The sequence below is a fragment of the Gossypium raimondii genome, chromosome 1 (genome assembly GCF_025698545.1).
Source record: "Gossypium raimondii isolate GPD5lz chromosome 1, ASM2569854v1, whole genome shotgun sequence".
NCBI classification, from domain to species: Eukaryota; Viridiplantae; Streptophyta; class Magnoliopsida; order Malvales; family Malvaceae; genus Gossypium; species Gossypium raimondii.
In genome coordinates this window covers 50,910,677-50,925,337 of record NC_068565.1, presented here as the reverse complement: position 1 = coordinate 50,925,337, position 14,661 = coordinate 50,910,677, and the positions used below count along the sequence as shown (strand labels likewise).

The window sequence follows — 14,661 nt, the reverse complement described above, 5'->3', positions numbered from 1 at the left end:
AGTTTTATAAAAGAGATATTTTTGGTTGCGGCTGATTCATTTCCAATTAATTTATTTTCTTTAATTTTTTATAATAAAAACAAATAAAAATCTTTAATTAATTACAGACCACAAAATGGTTTTATTCGTTGAACTTTACCAATACCGACCTCTATGAATTTTAAATTAATATCCCTAAAATATTTTTAATAGCTTGGTAATGCCAGCACAAGCCAAGTTGACCAAATGACAATAAATTAAATTATAAGAATTTTTTATATAAAATAATTAAAAATAAATAGATGAATAAACCCAAATTATCAAATTATTTTTAGGGTTAATGTAGGTGGTGTGTTATAATAAAATAAATCAATGTCAACTATTGTAAGAAACATTAATTTTATAGATTTTGAAATAAATAAATAAATAAATTTATTATTTATTTGTTTTGCATGAAGCACACCAAGTGGTGTACTTTGAATTATTTATTAATATTTTAGGTATTTAAAATTATTTTATATCTTTTGCCTAACATAGAAGTAAGAATTTGGTTACTTATGATTAAGCACAAATTATATGACTCAAGAGTTTGATATGGAAGGAAGTTCTTTGTTTATAGGATTCAATTTTTTAATAAAATATTTTTTTTGGTTGAGAATTAATTAATACTAAAATACTGAGAAAACCCATGCTGATTCTTTTTTTTTTTATGATTTTATTGTATTTGGATATAAATAAATCTTTTATTTTAAATAAAAATAGCTAAATTATGGTAAGAATTGGTCTCATTATTTTTAATAATTAATGATATTTTGGTACAAATTATAAATTTATGTATCAGATATTAATAAATAATAAATTTAACGGTAAAAATACTTATTTAAAGTAAAATGATAAATTGTTACCAAAGATTTATATGTTATAATTTAATGTCTTTTTAAATTTTGGGTATTAAGAAGACTAACCCACAAAAATAGAATCTATCTCGACTTTACTCCAAATTTAGTTATATCATTTATTTTATGTTCAATAATATATATCAATATTTACTAATAGTGAGTTTGGATGTACGGTGCGTTTACCTGCGATTAGTATAAAAACAGCGGTGGCGGTGAGATTAGATACTGTAGTGATACTGTAGCGTGAGATAAAAAGTAATAAAGTAAGCTAAACGCACCGCACCGCCCATCCAAACCCACTCTAAGTTAAATGATAAAGAGTTTGTATTTTTTTTTAAATTTAAATTTTATAAATGAAGAAAATAACATAGAATGAATTTGTCATTAAAATGAAATTTTATTTGATTCAACTTCGATTTAATTAAAGTGATCGTGATTATAAATTATATTATATGCTTTTTTGGCAATGGCACATGTTGTAAAGCGAACTCTATGAAGTGGTAACTACCATAGCCGAATCAGATTCTAATCAAAACCATCGGTCCAAATTTTAAAGCAAAGTCCATGAAAAACGGTCCATAATCTACATCTCATCTCTTAATATCTTTTTTTTTTTAATGCAATGTGAAATTTCTGTATTAGGAGTGGGATTTGTTTTTTTATTTTAAAAAATAGATAAATTAGTTATTGTATATTAGATTAAAGAGTAAATTGATTATTCTGTTAAAAAAATGGTTCTTATACATCAGCATAATATATACGTGGCACGCCATATGTCACTATCAGGTTAACGGGTGAGCAAAACTCAATTCGACTCGAAAAAATTAAAAAAAAATTTTGAGTTATTCGAGTCAACTCGAATAAGTAATTCAAGTTTCGGGTTTAAGTTTGAGTTGAACTTTACAATTCGAATAACTAAAGTAATAGATTGGTGTAAATACCCTTTGGTCCTTGCTTAATTTTGGAAATTAATAAATTGATCTCTCTCAACAAAAATAAATAAAAAGTCTCAAAAAATTCAAATATTTATAAAAATCCAAAATTTATATTTTTAAAAATCCTAAATATATAAAAATGTTTAATTTTTTTCTAAAACAATAATTTCGGGACCTAAATAAGCAAATTAACTATTCAAGTTTGTTGCATTAAAATATCCTCTCTTTTTTTCTTCCCAATATATATAAGTACTTTAAAATAGAATTAGTTATATGATAACAATATGTTAATTTGACATGTTTAATTTTTTGAATTTAACTCGATTCGATTTGATTCGATTCGACTCAACTCAAATTCCATTTCATTTGACTCGATTCGAAAAATTTCATATCAAGTTAAAATGATAAAATAGGACTCGTAAACTTAATTAACTCGAAGTTTTTTCACTCGTTTTTAAATGATTATCTGACTAATCTTAATAATCGGCTTGAAATAGAACATATTAGAAGATATCAAAATTGACAATTTTATATATAGGAAAGCCAGTCGTAATCTTTGAGGTTGAATTTTGGAATTGACATAAACCTTAATACGATAAATACTTTTAATGTTCTAATTTCTAGATTGAGAACATGCATGTATATGTGTCCAACATATATCTTTAAATTATAGATTAAATTCTAAAATATTTTAATTAAATATTTAAATGTATTAAATTAGGTTATTTCGTTAATTTAGCCGTCATTTTAGGTGTTAAATATAAATTGGATATAATGTGGAGTATATTTAAATTATATAAGTCAATTTTTAAATACATGTGTACTTACTCCATATATATTTTGGTTCAAGGGTAAAGGTAGAATTTTTTTTAGAGGTCGGGATTAAGTTATATATTTTATAAAAAGCTAAAATGTAATTTAACCATGTACTAGCTTATATCTTTATTGTTTTTAGAAGGATTGAATCAAAATTTTATCAATTTTGGAGGAAAAACTATAACTTTATCCAAGGGCAAAACTATAAATCAAAAGGGGACGGAATTGAATTATAAGATTTTGAGATGTCAAAATATTATTTTATCATGCATTAATTATTATTACATTATTTCGAAAGGACATAACATAAAATTTTTTTTTTTGAGCTAAAGTGCAATTTCATCATATGTTTATTTATAATTTAAATATTTCTTAAGGAGGAGCCTTAAATTTGCCCTATCTTTATCATGTATTATCTTATATTTGTATAATTTTTGTGGGTCTAAAGCATAATTTTTCTATTCCTTTTATTTTACGAAAATTGAGAAATTAATCTTTCTATGTTAATTAATTAAAATTTAATCTTCGTATCTTATAATTCTGATGATGACGATGTAGAAAGTTGAATGGAGATTTATGAGTAAATATATGAAAAGGAAATGGCAAGAGAGCAAAAATGAAAGTGTGTGTTTTTGGGTTTGGATTAAAACACATAACAACCACAAAAAAAAAATGGTATGGTTAGGTCCCATACATTGGAAAATGGGGAGTGAGTAGCCACAATGTGTGTACTAAAAATTCTGAGTTCCCATCAACCAGGGGCACTCACTAAGCCACCCAACTTTCCAATCATATGAAAGCTATACTTTTTTCAAGTTGGCTTTGAAATTTTATATTAATCAATTTTATAAATTTTGACAATCTTAAAATTAATTACGGGAGTTAGTTGTAATGGTTGAAAGTTTGATATTCTCTCTGGGTACAGAGTAGCTTTTAAACTCATGACTAATATCTACTCATTAATAGACATACAAAATACAGATGATTAATTATTAAATTCGCTCTAATATATTGAGAAATTAGTGGGGCTATTAGTCTATTACTATAATAAACTATCTTTATTTGCTAATTTTACTATGATATAATTTTTATTTTTTGGTTATTTTAGAGTTAGTGTCAATAAGTCAAGTCACATCATCATGTTTAGTCAAAATTTTATTATAGTATGAATAAGTATAGATAAATATATAATAAGATTTATATTTGATACACGGAAAATATATAAATACAAATAAATTTAAGTGATATTTTAATAATATTATTAATGTAACAAATATAAATAAATTGATATTATTATTAATAGCGTGAAAGACGTGAACTCGAACATACTTAAGTGTTTCTTCCTTTAAATTAAAAATTATGGAAAAATAATGAGTAGAACTATATATGGTATAAAAATAATATAAATAAACAATTATCATTTTGAAACATTACATTTAAGTTTAACAAAAAAATAGCATTTTAAAGTTGGGCCCAAAAAAGTTATTTTTGAGCCTAATAAAAGCCCAAATAAGAAGGGAGTTCTTAATAATCTGAAATGCATTGATTGATTGCTTTGCATAAGAAGCTAAAAAGATTTGTGCATCCAAGCCAAGGCAACGGTGGACCATCAACGTCTGGGTAAGGGTGCCAGTTAGAGGGGATGATGGGTCAAGTCTGATCCGGTCGGATTTAGGTTGAGCCCATATAAGTTATTTAGATTAATTTTGAAAGTTTAGGTTTGACTCGACTTGAAAATTGAATTTATTTTTTGTTTAAGTACGGCCCATTCTAAGAAAGGTGTATCAGGCTTGATTCGACCCACTCATATTTAATTTTTTATTAATTTTCATTTAAAAATAAAAATATACTAAATGTACTAAAAATGCTAAAATAAAAGTTTCCTGACACATTAAAAAGCATTTATATTAAAAAGCACTAGTATAAATATAATAAATGTTTTCTTATATTAAAAAGCATATAATAAATATTTTATTGTATTAAATATATTTTTTAAATTTTTTTATTTTGGGTTGGGTTATTTAGTTGGGTAAGTGTTTTTTTTTAATGTTTTGGGTAATGGGTTTAATTGTTATTGGATTAGTGATTTAATATAAGTATAAATATATAATTAATATGATATTTTTTATAACATAATATATTCAGGTGGGGTTGGGCTTGGGTAAAAAAAATTGCCCAAGGCCCGACTCATAATTTTTTTTGACATTTCGCGGAAAATGGCCCATTCCGATAAATAATTAAAAAATCGGCCCATTTCGGTAATTTAAAAAAAAAATGACTTTTTTTAGTAAATTAGCCGTTTAACATTGCTTATGATCTCAAAAGTACTTTTAAAAATCAATGCTTAATAAAACTTAAATTACCACTATTTCCCTTATGGTGCGTGGCACAAATTACTGCAATGATTTAATATCACATAAAATTTAAAAGTTGGTGAGAGTTGAGATAATTCTAAAAAATGTTTATTTTGAAAAATAAATTTCTTGGGTTTAATTACTAATTAGAATTGAACTTAACAATTCTCACGTTCGAGTTTAATTTTTTTTTAATCTAAGTTAGTACATGAACTTGATAACATTGTTCCCAGGTTGGATCCTGAATTGGGCAATTGTTCTCACATTAGGTCTTGAACTTTTTTTGTCAAAGTTAGTCATTGAACTTAACAATTGTTCTCATACCAAGGCTTGAACTTGATAATTATTTTCATGTTTAGGTCTGAACTTTAGGGTTTTCAACGAAATGTTAAGAACTAACTTGGACAACAAAGGAGTTCAGGTCCTAATGTAAGAATAATTACTAAGTTCAGGGATTAGTTTAAAAAAGAAAAACTCAAATACTAACATAAGAACAACTGTTAAATTCAGATCGACAAAAAAAAATTTAAACATTAATATGAGAATAATTTTCAAATTCGGGCTCCAAAACATGATATAGTACTAATATAAAATATTCCAAAGGAAACTTCAATGAAATTATGTTCACATTAGTGGCCATAGCACTGAAAAGGTTGGAACATAATACGGGAGGGCCCATGAGACAAAACCTACGGTCTGTGTTTGATGTATTTGGTTTGTTGGTGATCAATCTTTTCGGATCAGATGCTTTCATTTGCTGCCACGTAACACAATCATCTCCATCTTGGTTCCCACTCCCTTTATTTCCCTTGGTGGTGTAGTTGCAAATTAAATGATAGAGAGTTAAATTCTGCTTAGTGGTCCTTGTACTATGCATAAATTATTGTTTTAGTCATTATATTTTAATTTAGTTATTTTTAATGCTTGTAAATTTTCAATTTTTGAATTTCACGTCCTGATCTAATCACTGTTGTTAAAAGGGATAATATAATTTTTGGTGCTTAAACTTGGTAACTAGATTTATTTTGGTTCTTATACTTTATTTTTTTGTTCAGTTGGTACTTGAACTTGACAACAAGATCCGTTTTGGTCCTTGAACTTGAATTCCATCAAGGTTTGATGATGTGACCAGTATTTTTGGAATAAGACTATATTTAGTTCAGAGACCAAAATGGATCTCGCTGCTAAGTTCAGGTATCAAAGTAGACTTAATTGTCAAGTTTATGGGCTAAAATTATATTATCCCTTGTTAAATTCATTAAATTCAATTATTTCTAAATTTTAATGTAGCAAAAATATTATTATACATGTAATGTTATGTTAACCTGATATTTTCATATATTATTCACAAAAATTTAGTTATGAATTTAATAATTATCGTTTTACATAAAGATTAAAATTTCAAATTAAAAAAATATAAGGACTAAGAATGATTCAAGTGGAGAACTAAATCTACAACTTTTAAATAATACAACACTAATTGTAAAATTTAACAAAATGAATTTAACTACTACCGTTTAAATCAATATTAAAATTTTAAAATCCTAAAAATATAGGGACTAAAATTGATAAATAAAAATATAAAGACTAAATTCCCAACTTAACATATTTGAGGACTAATAGTAAAATTTGACAAAAATACAGATCCAGATCTACTAGGTTTGTACCTCTATTCATTGCTTCATATATAGCCTCAGCTTCACTTTACTTTCAAGTTTCAACCATACCAGTATCAAGCACCTCATTAAAGAAAAACAACAAAAAGTTTCCATTTTCTTTTTCTTTTTATTTTTTTTCCTTTGTTTCAATCATTGGTTCGAAACCCAGATTTTAGATTGGCCTAATTCATCAAAAGATGTAATGTAGAATAGTTTCAAAGATTGATTTTTTTTTTTTGTTGATGTTTGAAATAATGAAGCCAAGTAAAAGGGTTCCAATGAAGGTTTGGTTAACTGCTCAAAGGTCAATGGGTCTCCTCGTGGGTGGAAATCACACTTCCTCCAGGTTTTGTACTCGTTAAGTTTGTTTCCTTGTTTAGTTTTGGCTCACATTTTCTTTTCAATTTTCTCATTTTATATCAAAAGATTGGATCTTTGTTACAAGAACATGGATTTTAAGACCTTGAAATTGATGATCTTTCATGGTTCTTTAGCAAGACGTGCACTTTTACGTGCTCTAATGGTGATTACTGCTTTGTCAATTGTTCCTCTACTGCAAATGATATCTGGGGTTGACCTTGAATCTGGCTATTCAAGTTCATTTATATTCCCAGCCACTTTTTTCTTCTCTAAAGCTTGGGGTTCATTTAAAATGGTTCAATATGAAGGAAATAGGAACTCGACAACCAGTGTGGTTAAAGAGCTAATGGGAAAGAACATGTTGAATTACAGTGCAAAAGCTCTATGTGTTGGTGAAGGTTCAATGTCAGCTGTCATGGCATTGAAAGACTTGGGATTCTTTGATGTTCATGGGGTTTATAGACACCCCTTTTTCTCTCTTAAGCATAAGAAATTCATTTATGAGCTTGATTATGAAGACAAATCTTATGATTTTGTGTTGTCAAGGGATTTAGATAAAGTATCTGTCCCTGCGCTTCTTGTGCTTGAGATTGAACGTGTTCTTAAACCAGGTGGAATTGGTGCTATACTTATTGGTCCTACTGGTTCAGACCCTACTAGCTTGATTAGATCGGCTACGCCGGTTTCTTCTCTATTGAAAGCTTCTATTGTTGTTTATGTCGATCATTTGAATGAGCTGACATTAGTTGTATTCGAGAAGAAACTTGAAAACGTCACTTACTTTGAGCAATATCGTCTCCCTGCTGATTGTCCATCTATGACAAACAACAAAGCTATAATGAATCATATTGAGCCTCTTATGGAAGTGAAACCAATGGAGTTTGAGGAAAACGTTGCTTATTTGCCTGAGTTTGTTAATGTATCTTCGAAGCAACGGTTGGTTTATATTGATATCGGGGCCAGTGAACATATGAACTCGAATGTTTCAAGCTGGTTCTTCCCATCTTATCCTTTGGATCAAAAAGCTTTCGATGTTTATTTCGTTGATCATAATATTTCAGTGATGCTATCTTATATCAAGAGACCTGGTATTAACTTTGTTTATTACCCTGGCCTTGCTGAAAACCGAGCTACATCGAGTTCAACTAATAGGGATTCGGATCCATTTCTTGAAGATGAAGGGTTTGACTTTCAACTCTGGTTTAAAGATACAGTCCAATATGCAGATTATGTGGTTCTGAAAATGAATGCAGGTGATGTGGAGTTACAACTTCTATCAGATTTGTTTGAAAGTGGAATCATATGCTTCATCGATGAACTTTTTCTTCACTGCTCGGACCGAACTGAAAGCGGACAAGCTGTGAAAGGAGGAGACTGTATGAGTCTCTTCAAGTCCCTTAGAAGAGCTGGTGTTTATGTGCATCAATGGTGGGGAGCTTAGACACCCATTGCAAATGTCGGGGACTCTTGTTTTAGGTACTGTTTTATTCGAGTCTTGTGTCATCTATGTACTAGACCTGCTTGCAGGTGCCATTGTTGTCGTCTGCTAGTTATCGTTGTCGTGGTCTGTTTGAACTTATATGTTGCTTTTGTGGTTGAGCACTATACTAAATAAGCAACCACTATTGTCTCTGGTTTGTTGTTTAAATTTCACTTCTTATTTTGTGCTTATGGCTTAATTGTACTTTCTTTTGATGTCTACGAAACCTGAACATATATGCATATAGCAAGAGATTAAAGGGTGTCGGAGTAGGAACTACGACTACGATTAAAGGGTGCCGGCGTTTGAACTTGTAAAAGTAGTATCATCAGTACCGGAGGAATAATAACACCACTTATAGGGAAGCTAGCTACCTCACTTAACACAAGCCTATACTTCTTACCAATTTAACATGTTTACAGGCCACGCAAACCATTTTCTATCCAGAATTTTTTAAACTAAACAGAAGGGAAAAAAGAGGTTAGACATTGAATTGAACTCATTTAAATAATGTAAAAGATAGATTCTATAAAATTTTCAACGACATACAGATACCAAGACAAAGCCAAAAAAGGTAAAAACAGAAAGAAAATTGAAAGGTAAGCAGGGATGCTGACAACGCTTGGAGCACTTTAAAAAGTGAAGTGCCAAATTCAATGCTCTGAAAAATTCTCTTCACAATCATAGATAAAACTTGATCCATTCTTCAATGGCAACCCCTTTGTTTTACATGGCTGAGCTGCTTCTGAAGGATCCAAGAGCTTTAGCAGCTCCTGCTCTGAGGATATACTGGTGATAAATTGCAGCAATGGCAGCTCCAATCAATGGTCCAACCCAGAATATCCACTGCAATATTCCAAACAGATATAAAAATATGTTTAATAGGAGCCGTATTAAAGAAAGGAAAAAAATAGAAAATCAATTGTATAAATGAAGTTTCATACATGGTCATCCCATGGCTTGTCCTGGTTGAACATAACAGCAGCCCCGAAACTACGAGCAGGGTTGATTCCGGTTCCGGTGATCGGAATAGTTGCCAAATGAACCATAAACACAGCAAACCCAATGGGAAGTGGTGCCAACACCTTCAAAATGTAGAAAAAATTAGTCCCTAAAAACATACTTGTCAATGAACTTGTGTGTGGTGTTGGATTGAATTAAGAGACATACAGGAACATGAGAATCTCTTGCGTTTCTTTTGGGATCAGTTGCAGAGAATACAGTGTAAACAAGCACAAATGTGCCAATAATTTCAGCAGCCAAACCAGTGCCAGTGCTGTATCCATCAGCCAAGCTATTAGCTCCTCCACCATACTTGTTGTAATAACTCTTTTGGAATGCCTTGACTAACCCACACCCACAAATGGCTCCTAAACATTGAGCAGCCATATAAAGTATGGCTCGAACCAATGATACCTTACGAGCCAAGAAAAGCCCAAAGGTCACTGCTGGGTTGATATGTCCCCCTACATATCACCAAACAAACATGCTAAGAAAACACCCTTTTAAGTTTTAACCATATCGTTCAAAAAGGAGTGTGTATAAGATATTATTACCTGAGATACCAGCAGTGCAGTAAACAAGGATGAAAATCATGCCACCAAAGGCCCAAGCAATACCAAGAATGCCAACACCATCACAATCTTGACCACCCTTATCTGGATCAACTTGGCTCTTGTATCCAATCACTGTTAACACAGTGATGTATAAAAACAAAAGGGTGGCAATGAACTCAGCTATTATAGCCCTATAAAAAGACCACTGAGTTAACTCTTGGGCATCTACCAATGGAGCCGGTGGAGGATCATGGTAGTCCTTGGCTTGGAACTCACCACCAACCTCAACATCCTTAGCCATTGATCAATAACTTGAACAAGAACATGAACCCCTTTTTCCTGTGCTCTCCTTTGTGAAAGAGATAGGTGAAGAATATTGTGGTGATGGGAAGTATTGAGAAGTGGAGTGGGGGTATATATGGGGGTTCAAATGAATGAGTGAGTGTCAATACATATTACATAGCCTTGCCGCCCCATATGACAAAAGTAGGGTTTATTTCATTGTCTGAGACCCCACCATGGATGCCTGTTTGGACTTTGATTCCTTGCCTCTCCCTTAGATTTGGAAGGATAATAATAATGACAGTTTGAATCATGATCAACTTTCTTATGATGTAATTGTTTCAAGCATGAGTTAGATTAAAACTCCATATGTATTTGCATGTGTATATACATACATAGTGGAAGCTATTTCATGTTCTTAAAAAAATAAAAATAGAAGTTGATAATAAAAGTGGGGAAATTGTTATTTTTATTAAACATTTCAACAATTTTATTATAATTTCTCATTATATCTGTTTTTCTTATACAATACTTAGAAGTATCTTAATTTCTCTCCAACTTTAAAATAATAAGATAATGCAGTTCAGCGCACTCGAACCCACGTTCTCTTATACTAACAATAATACTCACGTCAATCAAATTAAAATTCAATCGACTATTTAATAATAATTAAACCATGATAATATATTTAATTTTCTCAATTAAATGCATTTTTAATTAGATGGGTGGTTACAAAAAAACATAATCATTATTATTGTCCTTCTTTGCAATGCTGATGGAAGTCCACAAACTTCCCAAAATGTGCAATTAAAAAAATATGGAAAATTCCAGGGTCGGCTGATTAGGCGAAAAGTGAGAAAAAAAATTGAATAAGGCCAAAACTGGAAAAATATTAGCCATACCTGATAAGAGGCTAATAATTCGCCACGTGTATAGCATCTGGTTGGACCGTGGGCCAACCAATGGCTGTAAATGGAACAGCTAGGATCACATGAAATGGTGTGTTAAGGTCATCTGAGTATTTGGGTAGGGTGGTATTGGTTTGGTTTTGTAAGTTTTTGAATAAATTATTCTAAAAAATAATATTTCAATTAAATGAAAAATAATTAATTATTTTTAAAAAATTATATAAAATTATAAGTTATTTTTAATTTTAGATATAAAATATTTATTTTTACATCATAAAAATAAAAATAAAAATAAATATTTGGTTCGAATCCAATTCGAGTAACTATAACTTTTTAACTTATATTTTATAAATCATTCAAAACTTCGGTTTGAGTCAATTTTCAATTTCTCAAATTTTCTTGCTAGCATTAGGGTGAATGTTAAGAGAAAAACCTAACTAAAAAATAAAGCAACAAATAGGGCAAAGCCATAATTTTTTTGAAGGGATGAATTTGAATTATAAATTTTGAGTAAGCTAAAATGTAAATTCACAATTGTATTATTGTAAAATTTACAAGTTTCAAGGGATTAAACTATAAACTTTTTATTTTTGAAGATGACAAAATTTAATTTAAAATTTATAAAGAGATCGAAATATAATTTTACCATTCAATTAACTTAAAACTTTAGAAACATTCAAATGGCTAAAATGATAATTTTCATTTTTGGGGCCCTTGGTGCCCCCTAGCTTCTCCCCCTTTCAACAAATGGGTTATGGATATATATGGACAAGTGACACGGGCCAAAGTGTAAAGCCCATGACCATGGCACAAGATGCGCCCCATGGAGGTCTATCGATTAGATGGGGATCATTTAGTCCACGAGAACTGGCCCGATTCCAAGAATTGTTAGAGAAGCCTGGTTGGCCCGATAATGAAGATATGACAACATAGGCTATTTTTAGTAAATATGGGAATCATATATTGTAGATTTGATTTGATATGATGTAATCTTGTAAATCCCTAAAATTAAGGGATAGACTAATCTCGTCTGTCGATGTAATTTGATCTTGACCGTCGGTTTTGGGGGAGCTCAACTATAAATAGAGAGCATCCCCCTAATTTGTATCTCATCCATTGTAAGTTGAATTCTTAAGAGTAATAGAATTATTTGAGCATTTACTCAAACACTTTGTGTGTGTTCTTTCTGTGACTTTTTGTTGTTCTTTTGCAGCTTCTTTTGACACAATTGCTTCTACTATGCAAATTGGTGCCTTAGAGGAATTCTAAATGAATCCTCACTTTTGGGAGTAAAGGCTGACTTAGGCGAGTTTGGAGTGAACGGATCGCCTAAGGCCACATGGATCACGAGACGAAAGATCTAGCCTCGTGACAAGTGGTATTCGAGTTATTGGTTGAGAAGGCACTGTTGAGATATCGAAAGAAGTTATTGATTAGAATGAGCCAATGGAGACTTGTGGGAAGGCCAGAAAAGTAAGTCATTCGAGGTACATTCTGTTAGCTTTAGAAAATCGAGTGAGTAATCTCGAGGAATCTGTGGGGGAAATGAAGGAGACGCTTGAGTTGGTCGAGGGACGCACAAATGGGTTTGACTCAATGGAAGAGCAACTCAGAGAATTTGTGTTGGATTCTCTCGATGCCAATGTGGAAAAGATGAATGGATTAGTCAATTCCACTGTGAAAAGCTGGCAGAGAGGGATGACACTCTCGAGGATATGGTGCTAGCCATGAAAAAAGAAATCGAAGAGCTAAAGGGGGAGCTCACGATTTACAAAGCTGCTTTGAGTAATAGGATGTTGACTTTGAGGCTGAAGCAATAAGTAATAGATGTTCCCAAACCAGAGAAGTTCAAGAGTGCAAGGTCCGCAAGGGATATGGACAACTTCTTATGTGAAATAGAGTAATACTTCCGAGCGATGGGCATCGAGGATGATGCTATTAAGGTAAACACTGCTTCCTATTTTACTAATGTTGCTCTTTTGTGGTGGCATCGTAGGTCTACGGATGAGAAACGTGGTGGGTACGCAATTGGAACTTGGGAGGAGTTCCAAAGAGAGTTGAAGAAGCAATTTTACTTACAGTATGCCGAGAAGAAGGCTCGAGCTAAGTTGTGTCATCTTATGCAAAAAGGTACTGTTCGGGAGCATATTCGGGCATTTAGTGAGCTGATGCTTCAAATCCCTAACTTGAGCAATAAAGAAGCATTCTACTGGTTCGAAGATAGGTTAAAGCCGTGGGCAAAACATGAGTTGCATAGGCAAGGAATCACCGAACTTACTGTAGCCATGGCTGAAGCAGAATCCTTTGTTGAGCTTGGTCCAACGAAAGACAAGTTCGAGTCGTCTAAGCCCAATGGAAAGGGCAATGGTGAGAGAAATCATGAGGGAGATGAAGAGGGACACAAGTAGCAATGGGAAACCACGAGATGCGAAGTGGGGATCCAAAAACTCAAGGGATAAGGGGAAGAGCATAAAATGCTTCCCTTGTCAATGACCACACATGACGCGAAAATGTCTGAAGAAATCGATGATTTCAGCTATCGAAAAGAAAGATGAGCTGAAGGAAGTGAAGCCAGTTGAGGAAAAGGCATCAATGGTCAATTCGATGGTGCTCTTTTGTAAGAACAGGGATGGTGAAGAAGGGTTGATGTTTGTGGACATCAACATTAAGGGTTTGAAGCGGAGTGCTCTTATTGATACGGGAGTATCAGACTTGTTCATATCGAAAAAGGCTGCGAAGAAACTTGGTCTCTCGATTAGGAAACCGAATAAGAAGATCAAGATGGTAAATTTCAAGGAGGCCCCAACTGTGGGAGTAGTTCGAAATGTGGAGCTAAAAATCGGCGAATGGAAAGACAATGAAGAATTTGAGGTAATCCACTTAGATGATTACGATTATATGCTTGACTTAAATTTCCTTGACAGGATTCAGATAGTTCTGTATCCATGGGCCGATCAAATTCATATTGTCACCGATCCGTTATCAAAAATTTTTGTACCGGTGTATCAGATATGAAGGTTGGGACCAAGGTGGTGTCGTCAATTCAACTAGTCTAAGATGTTTCGTATGAGAAGAACATTAACTCGATAAAACGGAATGCTATGAAAGCCCTTTCGAAAGAGTTAGTGGAGCATGAGACCGATATGAGGCTTGTGAAGTCGATTGTGGAGCCTCCACCTTTTGAAAATGTGGGTTGTGTATCGGACTTCAAGGGAAAAGAAGCGATGCAAAAGCAGTCGAAACGAGTAAATGCCACGAGTAAGGTACATTACGAACACCCTGATAGTGTTTTAAATTCTGACTTGTTGGCTTGGCAAGGTCGTAAGGGCCTTTTCAAAGTTATTAAGCAAGGAGGCCGAGGGACTATGGGCGGTATGAAGCTAAGATGCGAGAATCAAATGGATTCCAATTGGAACAAGTCAAAATTGGGGCAA

The 14,661-nt window shown here is 32.1% G+C and overlaps 2 protein-coding genes across 2 annotated transcripts; one reads left to right on the top strand and one right to left on the bottom strand.

Moving 5' to 3' along the window:
• Positions 1 to 6,688: 6,688 nt before the first annotated feature.
• LOC105786422 (uncharacterized) lies at positions 6,689 to 8,672 on the top strand. Its single transcript, XM_052620539.1, has 2 exons — positions 6,689 to 6,987; positions 7,140 to 8,672. The coding sequence occupies exons 1-2, from the start codon at positions 6,884 to 6,886 to the stop codon at positions 8,440 to 8,442; spliced, it is 1,407 nt and encodes a 468-aa protein (XP_052476499.1). The 5' UTR covers positions 6,689 to 6,883; the 3' UTR covers positions 8,443 to 8,672.
• A 317-nt stretch (positions 8,673 to 8,989) lies between these two features.
• LOC105786423 (aquaporin PIP2-2) lies at positions 8,990 to 10,428 on the bottom strand. The gene is made up of 4 exons (XM_012612838.2): positions 10,038 to 10,428; positions 9,652 to 9,947; positions 9,426 to 9,566; positions 8,990 to 9,327 (listed from the first exon to the last, which is right to left on the bottom strand). Exons 1-4 carry the CDS (start codon positions 10,336 to 10,338, stop codon positions 9,208 to 9,210), a joined length of 858 nt encoding a protein of 285 aa, XP_012468292.1. The 5' UTR covers positions 10,339 to 10,428; the 3' UTR covers positions 8,990 to 9,207.
• Between the last annotated feature and the right edge of the window lie 4,233 nt (positions 10,429 to 14,661).

What these genes read in the sequence shown, in the direction of transcription:
- LOC105786422 (XM_052620539.1), top strand. Translation starts at nt 6,884, where the DNA reads ATGTTTGAAATAATGAAGCCAAGTAAAAGGGTTCCAATGAAGGTTTGG. An exon ending in GGAAATCACACTTCCTCCAG is followed by an intron (nt 6,988 to 7,139) that starts GTTTTGTACTCG and finishes TTCTTTAGCAAG; the next exon opens with ACGTGCACTTTTACGTGCTC.
- LOC105786423 (XM_012612838.2), bottom strand. Translation starts at nt 10,338, where the DNA reads ATGGCTAAGGATGTTGAGGTTGGTGGTGAGTTCCAAGCCAAGGACTAC. An exon ending in CAAGAGATTCTCATGTTCCT is followed by an intron (nt 9,567 to 9,651) that starts GTATGTCTCTTA and finishes TACATTTTGAAG; the next exon opens with GTGTTGGCACCACTTCCCAT. An exon ending in ACAAGCCATGGGATGACCAT is followed by an intron (nt 9,328 to 9,425) that starts GTATGAAACTTC and finishes GGAATATTGCAG; the next exon opens with TGGATATTCTGGGTTGGACC.